This window comes from Chelonoidis abingdonii, chromosome 1 (genome assembly GCF_003597395.2).
Source record: "Chelonoidis abingdonii isolate Lonesome George chromosome 1, CheloAbing_2.0, whole genome shotgun sequence".
NCBI lineage: Eukaryota > Metazoa > Chordata > Testudines > Testudinidae > Chelonoidis > Chelonoidis abingdonii.
The window spans coordinates 49,200,934-49,221,834 of NC_133769.1; the positions used below are offsets into that span (position 1 = coordinate 49,200,934).

The 20,901-nt window shown below is 41.7% G+C and overlaps 1 protein-coding gene across 1 annotated transcript in view; it reads right to left on the bottom strand.

The window, feature by feature from the left end:
* CFTR (CF transmembrane conductance regulator) overlaps nucleotides 1–20,901 on the bottom strand; it is a 121,835-nt gene that overhangs the window by 83,813 nt on the left and 17,121 nt on the right. The window contains exons 6-11 of the mRNA XM_075071370.1: nucleotides 19,696–19,859; nucleotides 18,438–18,563; nucleotides 12,263–12,509; nucleotides 9,870–9,962; nucleotides 9,014–9,190; nucleotides 6,288–6,479 (exon numbers count right to left, since the gene is read on the bottom strand). Coding sequence (XP_074927471.1) covers nucleotides 6,288–6,479; nucleotides 9,014–9,190; nucleotides 9,870–9,962; nucleotides 12,263–12,509; nucleotides 18,438–18,563; nucleotides 19,696–19,859 — 999 coding nt within the window. The remainder of the gene's footprint in view (nucleotides 1–6,287; nucleotides 6,480–9,013; nucleotides 9,191–9,869; nucleotides 9,963–12,262; nucleotides 12,510–18,437; nucleotides 18,564–19,695; nucleotides 19,860–20,901) is intronic.

Sequence of the window (20,901 nt, forward strand, 5' to 3'; positions counted from 1 at the left end):
GGGGGGGGGGTGGCTCTGCTGGTCGCTGGGAGGGCGGCAGGCAGAGTGCCTTCGGCAGTTTGCCTGCGGAGGGTCCGCTGGTCCCGCAGCTTCAGTGGACCTCTCGCAGGCACACCTGTGGGAGGTCCACCGGAACTGCAGGACCGGAGAGCAGCAGAGCGCCCCCTGCGGCATGACGCTGTGCTTGGGGCGGCAAAATGTCTAGAGCCGCCCCTGTCTGTGGCAGTGTCCACACAGTGAGTTAGTGCATAAACAGCAGGTATGCTGTAGATTCACACCCTGCCTTGCTGCATGCTATCTTCCCATGCAGACAAGCCTTCAGACTGGTCCTTCTGCAGATGTGCAGCGAGGAGATGAGTTTTCCTCCACCATCATCTCCAACCCCTTTTGCATAGCCTATGTAACAGCCAGAAACAATTGCGGCCCCTTCGCTCAGTCAGATGGACTATTTGGTCATTCATAAAGGGGTATGACAGAGCACAGGCAGAAACTTCTTGGTGATCCACACCATCCCCACCAAACGCAGGGCTCTGCCTTAAGCACACAATTGAGCCTAAAAGATTTACCTGAGGCTGTAGGTAGGGAATTAACATTGGTTTTCATCATTTTTAATCTTCTCTACAGTGTTTCCTCAGAAATTTTGTAGAAGCTAGAAAGACCGAAGAGGTGATTGATAAGACTAGACACTGTGTGAGGGAAGAGTTCCTGCTGGATTTTTCCCTGGTCATAGTGTAATGCTAGTTTGTTCAGAGTCCACATGGTCCCAAAGCTTCCTCCTGCCATTATGAAGACATCTGCTCATTCTTTTTTACTCTCAGGGCAGTGTCTTGAACTACTGACAGGAACTATTTAATAACACTTTTTCTAATGCTAGCCGGCTGCTCACCTCACTGGCACTAGCTACAGAGGCTTAGAGACCTAAAAGATATGGGTTAGATTCAACAGCTGGCACCCATGGGATGGAGAGCAGTCAGCAGTCATGAGGCTGACCAGTATTGTTAACCTTCCCATCATTCTAGGAATTTCCTGTCTTATTGCAGGGGATGCACAGCATGGCCCTTACAGAGAAAACAGGTTGGTTCTTGGATCTATGTTGACAACAGCTATAAGGCTGGACTCATGCAGCAGCCTGTGGCAGAAGGCCTAGCATGGAACAAAGCCAGGACCTCTTCTTCAGAAAGTCTTAATAAATTTCCTGTCAAACTGCTAATCAAAACTCAGACTGTTCTTTGAGTATCAGTGGCATATACAGTAAGGCCTTAAACCTATAAAAAATACTTTATTATTTAATTGTATCCTGCATGGAGATAAAGTACAGTAACCTCCTCTTATCTTAAAACAGACCATCTATTGTTTTCTTGCTTGACTGGATCTAAAAGAAAATAACTTTCAATGTATGACCTAAAGAAAGACTTTGCTAAGCTAGTTTAAATATCTGTTGTCTTCAATACATAGATCAAAACAAGAGCGCTGTCTTGTGACAAGGCTGGGTGAGTGAAAAGATCTTAGATGCTGAGTGGAATAAATACAGACAATCTCTAGTGCAATACATCTTTACAAAATACACTTTTGTGTTTCACTGTGATAAAAACACTTGTCCGGAACCATGATCTGACAGCAGCAAGAAACATATGGTGTACATGGAGCCCACCTCAATGTATCAATTACGAACTGGATGTTAAAGCAGCAAAGAATCCTGTGGCACCTTATAGACTAACAGATGTTTTGGAGCATGAGCTTTCGTGGGTGAATACCCACTTCGTCGGATGCATTTACAGATCCAGACTAACACGGCTACCCCTCTGGAACTGGATGTTAAATAGGACTTGATCCTGCAGTAGTTTACACTGGATACTGAGCTCTTTTGAAAATCTGGCCATGAGTGTCAAGAAGAGTGCTGGGTGCTGAGGCCTTTAAAATCTGGCCCGCAACTCTCCATTAAAATCAATGGCAGTTTTGGTGTGGAAAAATAGCAAAACTGAGCACTTTATGCAGACATTTTTCCCAGTAAATAGTTTTATAAGAGTTAAAAAAGTAGTAAATAACAAAAATATTGTTGTTTAAAAATTTTGATGAACATATTTTTTGTCACAACAAAAATAGTATCTAAATTTTTCAGGTTTTTTGCTTAAATATTTTCTATTTTCAGCTGAGGAAAAAATAGTTTTTAGGGTTTGGGTTTTTTCAATTAAATCCCCATTTATTTAATTTATTTATTTTAAGGAAAATGTTCATTTTTCATGGAGAATTCAGTTTCTATGAAAACTTTTCACTGAAAAAAGATTTCTGAATGAAAATTTTTGACCATTTCTAAACAACAGTGCTGGCAGAACTCACCTGAGCCAACCTTGCTGCGTCCTGTTTGTGTAGGTTATGCGTACTAGAACCTGCAAACTTTGGTCACAGGGCCTCCACAGTTGGTTTGCTTGGTGTTTCACAAAACTCATGTGGTGTCCCTCCCTGGAAACTCCCTGCTAATAGACTAAGCTCATAAGTAGCAGTATCGCTTTCTCATGTTGAGTAGCTCTGTATCACTCCTCCTAATTTTGAGCAGCTCTGAGATTCTAGACCTTTCACACAGTTCCTGGGATCTTTCGCACAGTCCTAGAGGCTCCACTATTACCATACTCATCATCCTGAAGCATTTTTTTCTCATTCAATAAACAGCTGTTCTGGAATTTCTGGCTATCCCTAATCATATGTAAAGGTTGTTAATTCCATTTTCTGTAAAGACATTTTGGTACTTAGATCTATTCTGAAAGAATAAACACACTTAAAATATGATTGTTTGGCTTTTAACATCCAAAATAGGTAGAAACTTTGGTAAGAAGCATCAGACCTTACTGTGAATGTTTTTATAATAGGCTTACTCTGTGGGCTTAGACAGTTTCATATGCAGCTGGGGAAACTATTCACAATTTTTTTTTTAAATTCAAATAGCTTATCATATTTTCCCCTTTCTGTTTGCTTCTATTAATGCAAACACCTTCACATGAATGTTGCAGAATGGTTATTCTTGGTTTGTGTTAAGGGCCTGATCCAGTGCCCACTGAAGTCAATAGGAAGCACTGGTTGAAGGGATCAGGACTAATAAAGTGATTTGTTTTTCATGCCAAAAGTGCTTTCCCACTGCTTATAAAATTTGTCATCCAGTCAAGGAACAGAAACATTTCTATCTCAAATCACAAACAGCAAATTAAACTAAGATATAGGTGAAGTAAATATTTTGTGAGCAGCCCAATTTTCCTCCTCCCTTCTCAGGAATTAGTGTCACATTGCTACCACCATCAACCTTTCTGAAATGATGAAAAACCATGAAGAACACTCTTCTCTGGATATGCTGTTCTTCCCTACATCATCCTTCCCTGAATAATAGTCTGTGCCACGTCCCCTGTTCTCATAAGGGCTCCTTAATCTGAGTCACAATGTGCAAAGAGACTGCATTTTCTGAGCAACAGATCACCAAGGTCTGCCTCTAGCAAAGGACTGGGTTGTGATGACAAAGCTACACCATTAGTGTCCATGTTAGAGCTGGCTCCTGGTATCTGCATGGGCCCTGAACAGTTCACATGATGACTTATTTCTCCCTCCTTTGCTTTGATAGTTATTACTTCATCTGTAATTCCCTTTACAGGTCATTAGTTTCCTTGGTCATTGTGTGCACTAACACAACAACCTTGGCACAGAGGCTGTTATGGGCTTGTGCACATGCAACTGCCCACAATTACTAGTTTTGTCTGTGCAATAACTGTTGTAAATGCCAACAGATGACAGAAAACAGGGGACTGGCACAGAGTTCATGAATACTCACACTAATAGAGCTGAAATTTCTTCCCTCTGGGGAAACAAACTTTTAGTTGTCATTGAAATCTTGCACAGGAAATTTTGAGTTTCCTGCTGAAAATGGGAGTTATGGTGCCTCACGGAAGTTGTACTTTGATCCTTGTGTCCTCATTCTCCTCTGTGGACAGGTACCCCAGCTGGACAACATCTCCCATAATACAACAGAGAGTCTCCCCTTTTTAGTGAGGAGAAACTGCAACTGACTGTGTTGCTCTGTGGGAGATGTGGTCCAGCTGGGATCCTGGCCCACAGGGGAGAATGGGGAAACAAAGAGCAAACTACAATTCCCATTGTTGGCCACAATCTTTTGTTTTTTGGGAAATATTTAGACAAAAAAATAATTTTCCATGGCAAGCAAAAAAGTCATCTAGCCTAAAACCCACTTTTCTGTCAACGAATATTTTGATGGAAAATTTGCAACCAGGCCTTCACATAAATCCTTTGTGTGAATGTGGCAAGAAAAAACTAAACTGAAGTCTGAATTCACTCTATCAAACTATATAGTGGCCTAACTTTTCTAGCAGTGATGTCTCAAGGAAGGCCAGACTCAAATGCCAAAAAGGGCAAAGTTTAAAACAGGAGGGGAACCTTTTTTCTATCACGGGCCACTGGCCCAGAGAAAAAGTCAATTGCGGGCCACACACAGACCTGCAGAGGGGCACGGAGGGTCGGAGCTTCCCCCCGTAGCAGAGTGAGCCAGCACTCATGGCGGGGGTGGGGGGCGATGCAGAGGCTTGGGGTTTCCCCTAGGCTCAAGGATGAGGCCTGAAATGAGGGATTCAGGGTGCGAGAGGGGACTCAGGTTGGGGCAGGGGATTGGAGTGTGGGAGGAGATAAGGAATCCAGTGTGGGCTCTGGGATGGGGCTGGGAATGATGGGATTAGGGTGCAGAAAGGGGCTCCAGGCTGGAGCCAAGGGATTTGGACTGCAGACAGGGGGCTGGGGCAGGGGGTGGGGGTAGGGGTGCAGGATCTGGGAGGGAGTTAGGGTGTGGGAGGGGGTTCCGACCTGGAGCAGGAGATGCGGGCTCCCACTAAGTGGCGTTTACCTCAGGCGGCTCCTGGTTGGTGGCACAGCAGGGCTAAGGCAGTCTCTATGTCTGCCCTGGCTCCATGCTGCTCCCAGAAGCAACTGCCATGTCCAGCCCCTAGGTAGAGGGGCCAGAGGGCTCTGTGCTGTGCCTACAGGCACTGCCCTTGCAGCTCCCATTGGCCATAGCTGGGGGCAGGACCAGCGCACTGAGCTTCCCTCAGTTCCGTGATCACTGCTTCACCTAGGGGCCGCACGGACATGCCAGCCGCTTCTGGGAGCTGCATGGAGCCGAACAGACTTTTAACTTCTTGGCGACCCCAGCTTCTCCCTTCAGCGGGGCAAGCCAGTGCTCATGGCTCCAGCTCCATGGGGCGCGCCCAGGCTTAGAGCTTCCGGCCCATGGTGTGTAGACTTGCCATGGGCCAGATGAAATGAAGCAGCGGGTAGGATCTGGCCTGCAGGTTCCCCATCCCCTGGTTTAAAATATCCTAAAATTCTCTAATCCTGATGACTTAGCTCCTTCTAACTCCAGCTCTAGTCCCACCCTCTCCAACAGAACCCAAGGCCCCGTGTCTTTAATCATAATCACTCCTTTGGCATTGTAATTTCACAATTTAGCTGGAATAAAAATAATACCATGTGACTAGAGAACCCAATCATGCAGTGATAACAAACACACACGGTTAAATTTGCCTGCATGATGAGTTATCTGAGCAATTACAAATAACTTACAAACAAAGCTAAAATACTGACCTCTTCTAGCTGACAGCAAGTAATCTGTGAGAGTCACTGGCTAAAGTGATCACAGTAAATAGTACATTCAGTTGCAGTCATTTGAGTGGGCTGGGCAGAAATCATTTGAAGGCATCTTCCCCTTTTTCTCCCCTTCCTATTTGTCTGGAAGGAGTCTCTGCTCCAGTAATCCCATTTGCCTTTGGCATGCTAGAAACAGCAACTTAATTGTGATTCTTGTGACATGACAATGGTGCTTGTGACAGCAGTGAGAGAAAGCATCTATGTGAGAGGATGTGTACCTCCCATCCACTGACTAGCTAAAGAAGGGTTAATCCCTGCTCTCCAAGTAATGCAGCTAACACAGCTTTCCACCTTCTGTGCAGAGACTGCCTTGAGTGAAGCCATGAGGGGAGAGCAGTTGGCTCAACTGGAGGGAACTGTCCTATCCAGAGGTGTAAAAAGAAGAGTCAGTGATGCATAAACCTATGAGGTACATCCTCTTCTTGAACAAAGGTACACCTTGACTGTAAGAAGCCCTTGCTGAGTTTTCTGAATTGACCATGGCTGCAGGATATCTGTTCAGTTCAACTCCATACCCTGGATTGTTGGGTCCCACATCTGATTTGAGTCATGTGACCTATCATAGATCATAAGAGAATTTTTATTTTAAGACTGACCTCTTCTAGTTGACAGGCCTTGATGACACTCTTATATCTGTATTCATCATAGGACACACCAAAGATTATGTTTTCTTTGATTGTTCCAGGCATGATCCAGGAAACTTGTGGAGAAAAGGAAATCCTTCCACTGTGCTTGATTTTACCTTCTGAAGGCTCCAACTCTCCCATTATCAACATCAAGAGAGAAGTCTGAAAATAATTAACAGTTAATATATCAGATCTACACAACTGTAACAGATGCTCAGCATATGTGAGTCATCTTAATAAATAGCTTGTACTCTATTACAATGTATTTATCCTGTGCAGAGAGTCCATATAAGCACCTATCCAACACCAAACTGTATTTAGTGGAGACTTTGGTGGTGCATAGGGCCCTGTAAAGGCTTCTAAACTGGGATGAATTTCATTCTCAGTAAATGAGGACAGTAGTGTATAATGCCATGTAGCTATTCTAGTATAGCAGCTGAGAATTCTGCATTCTGATCAGCTGGCAAACTGAACTGAGCAGATATTTGGCTAAGAAACAAAGATCAAAACAGCTTAGACCAGTGCAGTAAAACTAACAGTGTCATATAAGAGAGGCATTTTTTTCAAATTTACTTTACCAGTGAGACAGTTTCATTTTGGCATACACATAACAGTTTGCATGAGCAATTGTGGTAGCTGCTTGATGTCTTGCATAGTTAAGCTCCACATCCTGTGTTATTGGGTCCCTCACCTGACTTAAGTCATGTGATGGTTCCACAGGCACATTTTAGATTCAGGCCTGAGTGATTTAAATAAATGAGTGTGTGTGAGAGAGAGAGAGTGAGTGTGAGAGAAGGTTATTATTCAGTTTTGTCATCACCAGTTATTTCGTTTAATGTCTTCCTCTATCCCACGACACATGCAAAATGTGTTGCTTTTCATTGGTAGTGGAAGTCGCATGCAGGCTCAGAAATCTTTCCACCTGTGTAGCCTTGAAAAGTGTAACTTTTTTGTGGATGTTTAATTATTCACATAGGCAACTCAGTTTGATCCGATTTTTCCTCTGTAACTGTTAACTCAGCCACATGAATTCATGACATAAGTATGGCTAGTGTTTCGTATTTCTCTTCATAAAAGAATTGATTGTAATTTCAATACTGACATGTTATAATTTCAAAGTTAATCAGTAGCTAGTAGTAACCTTGCCTAGACAGTGTTGGCTACCTGATCAAAGAACAGAATTGAGAAATACAAGGAAATATATGTTACAAGAGGCACGCTAATGGTATTCTTATCACTAATAAATAATCAGCATAGCTGGGACTTGGTTGCCAAAAACTCCATAAATCTTCTTAAGTCACAATTTTATGGTGTGAAGTTTAGAGGAAGTTTGACTAATAGTAAAATATTCCTGGAGAATCTTGTGTGGTATATCATTCCCCTGCCCCAGAGCCTCAGTTCTCCAAAATGCCTGCTTCACCAGGTTAAACACTAGGTCCAATATTTCACAGGATTAAGCATTTAGAGTGTTTCACACATCTAGCATCTGCCAGGTTGCTTTAATCCTATGTCTCTAATATAACTTCTAATTTGCTCAAACTAAAGTGTCTGCTGGTAAAACACTCCTAAAAAGTTGTCACACTTCTGCGGTTTTCCAAGTCCAGAAAAATGCCTTTTGCAGATACCAATTATAGACAAAAATAACGTATATTCTGTTTCTGTGGTTCATGGGTTTTGGTTATACCTTGACGTGCCAATAATGACTTTAGCCAAAAGAAGGACAATAAGGATTAAATGTTTTGGGGGGAAAAGCTTTCCTTTTCCTAAATTCTTGTATAATAGATTATTGTTTTAAGTAACTCAAGGAAATGGATTCTCCAGATGAAGACTATCATTGAGGGCAATTGTCCACTGAAACAATTTACTAAGGGTTGTGGCAGATTCTTCATCAGTAGTAATTTTTAAATCAAGACTGTTTTTTTTCCTATATATTCTAGTTCAAACAGGGATTATTTCAGGAAAGTTCTACAGCCTGTGTTATACAGGAGATCAGACTAGATGATCACAGTCATCCCTTCTCGCCTCAGAATCTGTGAAACCATATTTTATTTAAATTGTTAGTTTAAGATTATAAATACTGGACCAAGGGGAATAACCACATTAGACTAAAAGTGACTGGAATAACATGTCAAAATTGTTCTTCTGTTAGTTTCTGAGGAAAATGTTGTGTCCTTGCTTCACATACAGTCAAAAATATCATCAGTAACTTTTTCATACTTGCATTTTATTATGCCTAGTCTACAATGCAATTCCCACTGGTATCAATACTTAAAAATAATGCTTGAGATTGAAGCTGATGGGAGTTTTTCCACTGACTTCAATGGACCAAGTATTTTAACCAGTAAATATAATAAAAGAAAATCAGGATTGGATCAAAAACAATTAGCTAACTAGTGTCTGTCTTAGGAATACAAAATCTGAGGTTGTATTTACTTGTATATGGCCTATATATATATATACTCTAGTATATTGCCCTATCATGAAAAATACAATAGAAGTCCTTTGGCCGTTCCATTCAAACTAGAGGCTTTGACATAGCTTAGGCAGAGAGCATAGCATGGGAAGAAGATAATCAGGTATGTTGCAATAAATTAATACCATATTATAGTTAAAACAAGAACAATTTAATCATATTTATAAAACACTTTTGCCAAACAATATTTTATATTTTATCAGTGAGGTAGAAATTGGAATACCTTGCCTGCCCCAGTAGATCCAGAAACAGTTAACAGCTCTCCTTTCTCAATTTTAAAGTTGATATCTTTAAGAACAGGAGTTCCATGAAGTGGAAAGTTACTAAAGAGGAGATTATTATCATTGCTGGAAACTTTTCTGCTCCCCTGCTTTGCTTTTATAAATATCTCCCCAATTCCCTGCAAAAATATTAGACAGGCAACAAACAGAAGACAGACATATGCAGATACGTATACAATACTGTAGAGCTGTATTTTTTTTTAATCCAGGTAAGAAAAGTATGCACTTACTCTAACATTTGTTTTCTTAGATCTACATGATTTCATTATTACATTTTTAAAATAATAAATTTATTAATGATCTTTACAATAAACTTGGCTTTTTGCTAAAGTTGGGGTGATAAGTGCAGGCACCTTTAACTTTGCTGTTTTTTCCAGCGTCAATACAGTTTTGGAGACTGATACCAGCATGGGAGCCGAATCAATTGGGAATAAGCAGTGAGATGCTGCCAAAATGCAAACAGGTGCTTCCTCCAAAATTTCCATCTTGGCATAATTTGACATGTTTAAATGTGATTTTCCCAAGATAGCACACTTTCTCACCCATCACATGCCCCAGAAAGCAGTCTTCCCTAATAGGGGTGGGCAGCCAACGGAGAGAGCAAGTTTTCCCTAACTAAGGGATTGGTTAGCAGACAATGCTAAACTAGGGCAGGGGCCCTGGGATTAGAGCAGATGATCCAGAAAAAGGTTGTGGGGTTTTATTTCTGTTTTGTTTTATTCTGTGTAATTAATGGGAAAAAATCTGAAATTAAAAAATATTTCTAGTAATTTTATTTTGTTTGGTTTAAGTTCTAACCTCATCCCAGAAGGCTGTTACTTTTTCCAGCTCAACACCAGTTGTTGTTAAATTATACTCCAGAGTTTTATATTCCTCTTTTTGCAAGAAATCCTGTAGGTGCAATGACAATAGATTACAGCAAAGGGTATTAGACTACACAATGACACACAAACAGATAATACACAGCACAGTTAACCAGTGCATTTATATCAACTTCAGCAGCATTAGCTGGTATTCAGTCTTATCATTGTATTTTTATGTTCTAGTGCAAAGGAGATGAATATGTTTTGTGTGTAGTGTGTTTCCTTATCTGTTGGAAGCACCAGGAAGTTGCTTGTGAAGATGGAGACTCTGTCACCACCAGTGGAAATGTACTGTATGGGCACCAGAGTCTGATTAAGAATGATTATAAGAACTTGGTATATCCTTGATTTTAAGGGCTTACATTGGGCAATGTCATGCAACCAGTCAAAATCTTTGTTAAACAAATAGTTCGAAATATTGGTATGCAAAGAAACAAACCACTTATCTGTTCTTTCTCACTTACCCCATGACCGCAAAAAAACTGAGTTAATTAGCAAAGTATATCCACCACCAAGGAAAGTTTTGTATAACAGATCTTTGCTATTGCAGCTTTAAGGTTGTATAATTAAAATGGTAGAAGTATTTGTAGGACTAAAGTCTTAGGCACCTAAATTTATTCTTTAGGTAGTACCTATGTGGTGATTTAGGCAAGGACAGCTTCGCTCCCTGTCAGCCAGACAGATAGGGCTGCCAGCTGTCTAATCACACAAACTCAAACACCCCTGCTGCATCACCTGACCTGGTTCTGCCCAGAGGCCCCACCCCTGCTCTGTCCCTTTTCTGAGGCCCTGTCCCACTCACTCTATCCCCTCTCCCTCTCTCTCTCACTCTCCTCCACCCTCACTCACTTTCACCAGGCTGTGGCAGGGGGTTGGAGTGCAGGATGGGGTGCAGGCTCTGGGCTGAGAGGTGGGCCCGAGAAGTTCGGAGTGTGGGAAGGGGCTCTGGGCTGAGCCTGGCACAGGGAGTTAGGGTTCAGGAGGAGGTGCAGCATGCAAGCTCTAGGAGAGAGTTTGGGTGGAGGAGAGGGCTGGGGTAGGGGGTTGGAGTGCAGGAGGGGGTGCAGGCTCCAGTCGGGAGGCGCTTACCTCAGGCAGCTCCTGGGTGGTGGCACAGCAGGGCTAAGGCAGGCTCCCTATCTGCCCTTGCCCCGTGCCACTTCCAGAAGTGGCTGTCACATCCCTGCGGTCCCTGTGGAGGGGGGGAGGGGACTCTGCGCACTGCCCACATGCACAAGAACTGCTCCCACAGCTCCCATTGGCTACACTTCATGGCCGATGGGAGCTGCAGAGTTGGCACTGGGGGGGGGGGGGGCAGCATGCGGCACCACCCACCCCTCATCCCAAGAGGCTGCAGGGACGTGCCAGCCGCTTTCTGGGGCAGCATGGAGTCAGGGCAGGCAGGGAGCCTCCCTTAGCCCCACTGTGCCACCAGACTTTCAGCAGCTAAAATCTCCAAGTTCAGCTTTAGGAGCCTCCAGGAGATAGGGCCTGATTCCAGGAGGCAACCCTACAGACAGACCTTTAAATACTTCCTGCCCTGGTCCCGTGTGGGGTTTGTCCTTTCTGTCATAGATCTGGATCTCAAACACGGCAGTTTAGATTTGATCCTTTGCAAAGTGCAGAGATCAGACAAGCATGAAATCCAGATCAGAGTTTCCCCTGTCCAGCCCTCTTTTGTTCCTGGTCCTCTCTTTCTCCCGTCCCTCACTCAACTCAAACAAACAAAAAGCCAGTTTAGGACTGTTCTAATCCCATATTATGATTCAGGTCTATTTATAAGTACTAGCTCACACATTCTTATCTTATTAATTATAAACATTTATTAAATAACTTTAACAAAAAAAATTGAGTGAGCTGATGAGATTTGGACCAAAAAAACTATAAGAATTCCAAGGGAGATCTGAAACAGCATTTTAAAGTGATCCATCTCATAAGACCCCATCTTGAATTCACTGCACACATCCAAAACTACTGTTGACATCAGTGGGTGTTTGATGTATGCAAGGATTGCCCCTTGCCATGTTTAAATTCTGCTGAAAGATTTATTCTACAGGCAAGAGGAAATAACTTGGACGTGCTTCCCTTTTAAACAGTGTGGTTCTGAGGTGACTTTAGATCAGAAAATCTTTTTTATATATATATTGACTGGGGAACTATATGCAAAATGCTGAGACTTACAACATTTAATGAAGTTCCATAAAAGCAATTCATGTTATATGATGAAAGAGCATCAGTGCTGTGTGCTTTTGATGATGGATTGACAAAATAAGGTACTATAAAGAATTAGGTTTTGTAGCTGAAAGGATATTCGTTTATGTACTGTACCTGTATTTTGTTGATTGCTCCAAGAGAGTCATACCATGTCTGCACAGCCCAGGGGAACTGCCTAGTGATTGTCATTCGAAGAACAATGCAGAATGAGATGGTGGTAAATATTTGTCGGAGGATAATTCCATGCTCCAGCGCATAGGGAAGCACAGCCAAAAACACCACAAAAAAACCTGAGAAGAAGAAGGCTGAACTGTTGAAATATTTCACATATGCAGCTTTTCGGGTCAGTTTCAGTTCAGCTCTGTCAAAAAAAGAAGTGTAAAGATTCATTGCTCATAGTGACAGAAAGGTGGGTGAAAAATTTAGTGACACAGGCCTAACTATGTGTCCATGTTTGTGATTACTTTCCAAGACTACTGAAGAAGTGACCCAGTTCCTACTATTAGGGTGATAGCTTAAGGGACGGGAAGTAGATACACTTATGCAACTCCCACTGACATTTCTCAGGGCATAATTTTGCCCACTAAGTCTATATTCTGTCTTCATATAAAATACTCCAACATCTAGCAGAACAGATTTTAAAATGGACAGGGCATAACAATTTTTTTTCTGGGGATGTGGGTATATTCAAATGTATCTTTCTGTAACTCAGAAACAGGATTTTCCTGTTGCCCTGACCTATTAGTAACTGTTGGAACCATACTGACTGTTGCAGATTAATTAATATTGAGTGGTAGGTGTGTCTCACTTTATATTAAGGACTGAATATAAAGGAGGTGAAGTAGTCCTCTGGTAGCGTGAGCATGTGAGACAGATGGGTCCTGAAAGAAGAAACCCTAGAGCAGCAAGCCAAGGCTAGGGGTTATGTAGTGTTATTTTGGCATTACCTTTTTGTTAATAAAACTAGACTGTGGGAGAGGTGAGGTAAGCTATAAACAAGAGTATATCTTTTGTTTGGAGATGGACAGGGACTCAAGCCTTCACTCCCAGTGATGCTTGCTATTTCTATAAACATTTTCTCTTTCGCAATGATATACCATGCAACTAACCTTATCTGCCCATCAGAAATTTATGTTCAGAAAATCTCCTGTTCTTGCAATTGCACCTTTACCATTTCTACTTCTTTCTGGGCTATCCCAACCCAAGGGTGTGCGCTCTCAAATATTTCCAGAGAAAAGGCGCCTGCATGTTAATCAACTGGAGTGTACAAAGTTTGATGTAAAAGCATCATAGGAAAAATGTAAATATGTTTTCATTGAAAACATGACAGTAGGATTCAGAAAACACTTCAAGAAACCAGCATCTGATTAAGAAGTCAATGGACGCTTCACAAGAGATGTGAGTGCAATGTAGGCAAATAAGAGCCATGTTGCAGATGAGAGATCTGCAGTGCAGGCTGGACAGGAGATTTTTTTCTGGAAATGTATGCTTTGAGAGTAATTGATCTATTCTGAGAAGCTGATGTTGGATATTTAAGCACAAAGCAAGCCTGAAAATCTTAGCAAAATATTTGCTTGTTGTGTTTTTAACACAAGCCTGGTCAAAGTCATAGGTAAATACAGACAAAAAGTTGGATATAGAACCCAACATTACAAACTGCTCTCTTTTGTCTTGGGCCTAGCTCTGAAGTCTTTACTGAGTCAGATCAAACTTGCTGCTTTGGGAATGCAGGTAAACTCACAAAAATAGGCTCAGTGCCTTTCCCTCTGACAAAATGTGAACCAAGCAGCAGCATCCCCTGTTCCCTCAGACTCCTAAAATCATGTACAGCTAGAGTTAAATTCACAAAGAAACATGGGAATGCTCAGTGTCATCATGCCTAACTTTTAGGTGGGTAGAAAATCACCAGGATTCACAAAGCTGGGGTTGGGTGCCTAGACTCCCTGTACAATGAACGGGGAGAGACAGGTGCCTTAGAATGGGATTCACAAAAGCCAGCATTCCAGGCAGCTCCCTGCCTAAACTAGCCAATGGAGGTGCCAGGCTAAGAGGTGTGTGCTAAGCCCCGCTCATCTCTTGGAGACAGTCACCTAAGTCTTTGCTGCAGGAAGGCATCTCCCTCTGCTTGGGATTCTCAGCTGCCAGCCCTCTCTTGACATTTGGTGCCTATGCTGTTTTTGCAAGAAACAGTGTGGCAGGGAGGAGGGATTCCTCATAACTTTTAGCCAGTAGTTAGAATTCTCATCTGTGATGTGGGAGACCTGCACTGCAAGCCTCCTCTCCACCTGGGAGGGAGAAAGATTTGAACAGGGATCTGTCACCTCTCAGGTGAGTTCACTGGTTTATGGGATATTCTGATGCTGGACTCCCTCACTCTCTCCTGTTGAAGGGTGCACTGTGGCTCAATAACAAAAGGATTGTTGGGCCAGAGAGAGAAGGGAAGAATGCTCTCAGGACCAGGCTACAGAGTCAGTCATGTGAGAGGGATGGGAGACACAGGGCCAGTCCCCTGATCCAATGACTTTTTAAAAGTACTTATTCACAGGGGAACATTCTTCAACATGAGAGACTGAGGAAGCCCCAGATCAGATTAGCACATAGCCCAGTGGCTAGAGCTCTCATCTGAGAAGTGGGAAACCCCCATTCAAATCCCTTTTTCCCTTGAGGTGGAGGGAGAATTTGAACTGGGGATCTCCCACATGACAGGGGAGTAACCTAGTCACTGTGCTAAAAGTTATGCAGGAGATTTGGTAGGCAAGCTCTCAGCCCACTTACTGGATCAGGTTCCACAGGTGAGTTAGGCAAGAAGCACTTATCTTACCCCAGTTTCTGCATCACTCTGGGGCTTAAGTGTCTAGATGCCTGGCCTGGGGCTGCAGTGTGCATGCTCACAGGCAGAATAGGATCCTAGGGAAATTTTACTGCAAAAAGGGTTCAGCAGCATCTGAGAGGGGGATTGTGAATCCCAGTGGAGCCTGATTCACACCTAAAATGGAAGTTGGGCATCTAACTCTTTTTGTCACTCTAACCCCCAATCTCTACAAATTAGGAGCCTGCAGTTTTGAGCAGCATGGCTGAGCAGGGATAGAGAGTGGCTGAAATAAGTCACTTACCAAGGTGTTATCCCCTACAAAGCCACAAGATTATTCCCACAATGATAGTTGTCAGAAATCTCTCACATGGCATCTTACTCCCCTGTCAAATTTGCCCAGAAGGGGCCTTGGGCCAGGCATGCTTGAGAAACCAAAAAAAGTATGACTCTTAAAGGAGTCATTTTACCACAGTTGATGGGCAGGGAGGTCCAGAACCTAATAGAGAGAGACTCAGTCCCTGAGCTAATGTTCTGAAAAGGGTAGAGTTTCTCTACAACTCCTTGCCAGCAAGAAGCATCACACCCCTCCCTGTTCTGTAGTGGGAAAACCTTGTCCAGAATGATTTGGAGGAAATTCAGGAACTTTCCCAGTTTTCTAGCCTTTCTCTGGCAGGAGAGTAGGATTTGGCCCTCTGTCCTTATTGAGATAAAATTCTTACTGAGGGCAGGGATTGGGCCCATTATCTTCCTGTGAATTAACAGCAACAGGGACCTGAGGCTATTCCCTTCTAGATATGTTAGGTTTTGTACATCTTTCGCAGTGATGGCATCCATAGAAAATGGAAAATTTAGATCAACTGATATGCTGCTTTAGAGAACTGCCAGCAGAAGAGACCCTTTGTCAAGTACAGCAACAATACAAAGAGTCAAAGAATGGAGAGGAAAAGAGAAGGGGGGGGGAAGAGGGAGAAGAGATGCACCAGGGATTAAAGTGAAAAGGAGGAAACTAAATCCCTAGGAAAAACCTGAATTTGGGGATGGGATGCGGGAAGGAAGTATATAACACAAAAAACACTGCTTTGTAGGTATGTAGAAAAAAAAACCTCTAGGACTATGTGAAACACATTAGAGAACAACAGTTTCTTATCTCCTTGTGCTTAACTGCAAGGAGCTTTCTGATAGCAGTGCCATAATATGGTAGAAACAGGCACCCTTTACTGCACTATTTCAACCTTAGATGTCTGAGTTTAATCATTCAGTGAATATACGTCATCACAGATGTTTCTCGTCACTGGAGCTCCCAGGATCTTTAGTAATAGGAATTCTGTGTCTCTAGAAGCTCACTAACCTTTTAAAATCCAAAATGGTTTGGAATAAGCTTGCCTGGGAGACTACCTGTGTTTTCATATCCTATTGAAACAGTTGTAAAAAGCATAGATGCTGAAATTGCCTTGCTTTAAATGAAAGGGGACTGCTCAAAAGATGGTGGAGATGATTTTTTTTTTTTCCTATGAGGGTACTTGAATTTTTAGAATTCACTTCCTCTCTTGCTCTGCCAGAGCCCAGAATTTTTTTTTAAGCTGTCAGGACATCTTGATTTGTTACAGAGGCCATGCCACTTCTCTGGCATTTCAGGGATGTGTACAGGTGTTGTTCAGATGCCTGTTGTGGAGGAGATTTACCATTAATATGAGCTCATCTATGTCTTTAAGGCACAGCCTGTGTTGGTGGCAGTGCAAAGCCATATCATTCCAGAGGAGTGTGCCTGCGCTACAGACTTTCAAGGTAGCTAGCACTGTTGGCTGGTGTGTAGATGAACATGGTAAAAGCCCCATTTGCTGCTCTGTGGGGTGGCCAAAGAGGGAAGAAAGTGTATGTGAGGTAAGATGATTTCATGACATTTCTGCCATTTTCTCTTAAAGAAACGTCATACATAACATAACAAAAGTTATTAAACCAACAGGGTTCTTTAAAAACTTAATAGGGTCAATAAACCTGTGGAACATAATACAGAATAGCCTTTCTACAGATTTGTGCAACATTCAGCGTAGAGATATACATCTCTGTTCACTTCTTTAGTACTTACAGGGTGCGGCCCAAATCTCACAAGAACAACTCATGAGTTTTTGGCTCTATGATATCTAAGACCTTGCTTTGATTCAGCCTGGAATCTGAACCTCAGCCAACCCTAATTCAGATCTGGATCCAAACTCAGCCTCTCAGCCCATATTGAATCAAAACAGATTACAGGCACCATCATTTTCAAGGACTTCTCTGCACTGAAAGAAACAAGCGCTGCACTTTTTATGGGTTGCCTTTTAAAAGGCACAACATAAGCAGCTGAACAATAAGGATATGTTTGGGTAATAATATTATTTCATTCCTTTTATTTACATGAAATATGGTCCTTACATTTCTCTGTTCTTTTTTGTTATTTTCCCATCCACACACGTGAAGCTTAATTCCTACTCTTTCTGTGGGACTAGATGCACTACTCCAATAGGTTTGACACAAGAGTAACCCACTGGACCGCATGTGTTATGTCTCTTCCTCCCCACCATGCCCAATCTGTGCTGGTTATGAATCTGCTACAGCTCTCCTGTAGGGAGCCTGGCTCTGTGGCTCAAACTGTAGTGGTTTATACTTTCAACTCTGGAAGTTAAAATGGGCAGTTGCACAAAGATTTCACAGATTATCACATTTATAAATTCAGTATGGCCATGTAAAGCAGGAGTACTTCTAACTCTTAAACATGACATGACCCCAACAGCCTTGTATTACAAGATTTGAAGGGGTCTTTAATGAAGTCCATGCAAAATAGCTACAGAGGATTCATACCTCAGCTTAGGAACTGGAAGAAAGCCTTGAATAATCATAAACACACACACACACCACTTTTTTTTTTGGTAGGGTGAGGAATAGGTTAGCTAGAAATAAATACAAATGCTAGGATTGTCTTTACCTGTACCTGTTAAATGGTAACATTGAAAGTCAGAGTTACAAATAGCTAAGTAGTCAGGTCTTCTGATTATTTTTCCATAACCATGAAAGTTTTAGAGATAAAAAAACAGCTGTTTCCAAGCCCAGAAAGGGAGTTTTTCTCTGCATTGCTTTTATAATACATGAAACACCATCTGAGGGGGCTAGTTGCTTTATACAGCAAGATGGAAACAACAGACCAATGGACCATCTCCACTCATGCCCTGTCAGTAAGGGTTGCTTATATCAAACGCTTTGGAGAAAGCAAAAAACAGAACCACAAAACTTCCTTAATGCACTTGATAAATTGGGGGGAAATGAAACCACAGTGAGGGAATGTTCCTCTCACCTCCTGCTGATGGCCTGTTTATGAAGGATGAATATTTATGGATCTTGTTTCCTAACTAATGTAATAGTGGATGCTATTCATAGGCATCTAAGAATTTTAATCTTTTTTTTAACCTTATAGAAATGAGACTGACAAATGAATACACTTACTCTCGAAGGCTTTCAATCATTTTTTCCATTGCATCTTCCCAACAATAAGCTTTAACTGACTGTATGTTCTCAATTATTTCTGAGGTGATCACAAGTCTCTCATTTGTCTTTCCTCCCCTCCTGTCTCTGTAAAATAATAAGGCATTACATAATAATAGTGAACAATACTGTGCATTAAAAGACTAATAATTAATGCATTATGAAGAAAACAAACTCTAGGAAATATGACTCACATAACTGATAGTAAGTCTTAATATTTTATACAATTTCTCACTAGTTTCCACATATTAAAAACTTAATTTTTAAGATTTACACACTCAATGTTAATAAATAAGACCCTGAAACTACATTCTTTGCACCGTCCAAATTCTGATTAAGAGGCAAGTGAAGTTCACAAGGAATGTAGGGTCATGCCTTCTCTGCCATTTTATGGGGCAAATTGTGCTCATTTTACTCATTTGTGACCTATCAGTGGGAATTCCGGTGTAAGGTAAGTACGGTTTGGCTTTGTGTATGTTCACAATAGTATCTCTTTATCTTCAGAATTCGATTTTATTTTTAAACATTGTTCATTAAGAAAAAGGGACTAAATTCAGCCCTGGATGAACTCCACTGTCTTCAAGGAGGAACCTCCATTGACTTTGGGGATGAATTTGGCTCAACGAACTTAACTAAAATCATTTTTGTTTCTTATTTCCTGTATTCTGATGTGTGTTCCCGCTCTCCCAATCTCCAGTTTGCTTTTTAATCTCCTTTTCTTCCATTATTTCCCTCTGACTTCCTCCATTTTTCTTTCAATTTTATTTATTTTATGAAGAGGCAAAAAAAAGTTGAGATCTTGCTTTGCAAGGCAATGGCTATAAACACAGTTGCAAAGCAAACAACCAAAACCTATATAAATACTGAGATTTGGAAACAGGACCAGATTTTGTGCTTATCAATGGAGTCCCATTGATTTCAGTCAGGAATATCCCCCATATGTGAAATAATCTTACAAACAAATCGTAAGACTACCAATTAATTATTAATATATTAGTTGATTAAAGAAACACATCACATTAGCCCAATAATATTTTTCTACTTTTCTCCAAGTTCGTCTATTGTGTTTTCTTTACTTCAGATATCTTTTTTGTAATCCTCTCCTCAGAAGACCAGACTCTAACAGAGTAACATCTTTAAGTGAGGACTATAAATCTCATAAAGCAATATGCCTTGTGAAAACATACAATTATTTAGAACATCTTTAAAATTTTGTCACCTGTACTTCATCATCTTTCGTCCTAACCAGGCTTGGAAAAGGGCCACAATTATCAGAAAGCCAAATCCACAAAATGCTGAGGGCCCTAACATGTCCAACAGCAGTCCCATCAGTAGCACCACTTGTAAAGGTGCAATCCATACAAAATGAGCCAGTGCTAGCCCCTGTAAAAATCCACAGCAAAAAAACTCAGACAATATGAATGAGAGAGGAGCTATTGAGGTGATACTCTGAACAATTTTCACAAAGAATAGGAAAAGAATTTCTAGTAGTAAAACAAGTTTACAGAGGAGATTTTGTGGTTCTGAACACATAGCAATGTGGGTGTTAGTTACACTGAGGACATACCAATGCATATATACATTCCACACATGAGCTTAGTTTTTTTCAAGGGACAAAGTTCAGTTCACAATTCTCCTCAAAGCTGTATAAATACAACGTGAAATCCAGGCCCCATATAGGCCTGTAGAAGTTTTGTTATTGACTTCAAAGGGACCAGGATTCCTCCTTGCCCCCCTCCCCTGTATGTTTTCAATCACTGCCAGATGAGACAAGATATATGAAAGAACCTATGAACAATTATTTAAATTGTTATGGAAAGTAACTTATTTTGTTGAAAGAGTGACTAAGACTGTATATGCAATTAATTCAAAACAGCCTGCTCCCTATATGGTCATCTCCCTCATTTGTTTTTCCTGGGATGGATTTAGGGCCAACTCCTGTAGTCCTGAGGGCCAAATAATGCCACAGATGATGCACACCCTGAGAAACCAAAAACCTCACAAGCATTAGGCAATAATAGCTGGTACGTGCAGAGAGGGAGTGAGGGAGATGTACAAGCAGCATAGAATTCCCCTCTGCGGGTTGGCAGCTCTATGGTTTTGGAAGCAGGGGCATGCAGGTGGGAGCAGTTGGGGGGTGGAGGGGAAAGGAGATAGCTGATGCCTGCAGCATCCTGGCCCTAGAGACTAATAGCTTTTTGCCATACAAGATGTATGGTGGGGGTAAAAGTCAGTATCATACTAGTATTTGTATGACAGCATAGGTCCTGAGGGATCCATGCTATCAAGGGGTTTGGAGAGGGATGCACAAGGTAGTATTTGTCTAGCAAAGGTGTCATAAACAGATAGCTAAGGGTTAATATTTCTTTCACCTGTAAAGGGTTAACAAAGGGAACCAAACACCTGACAAGAGGACCAATCAGGA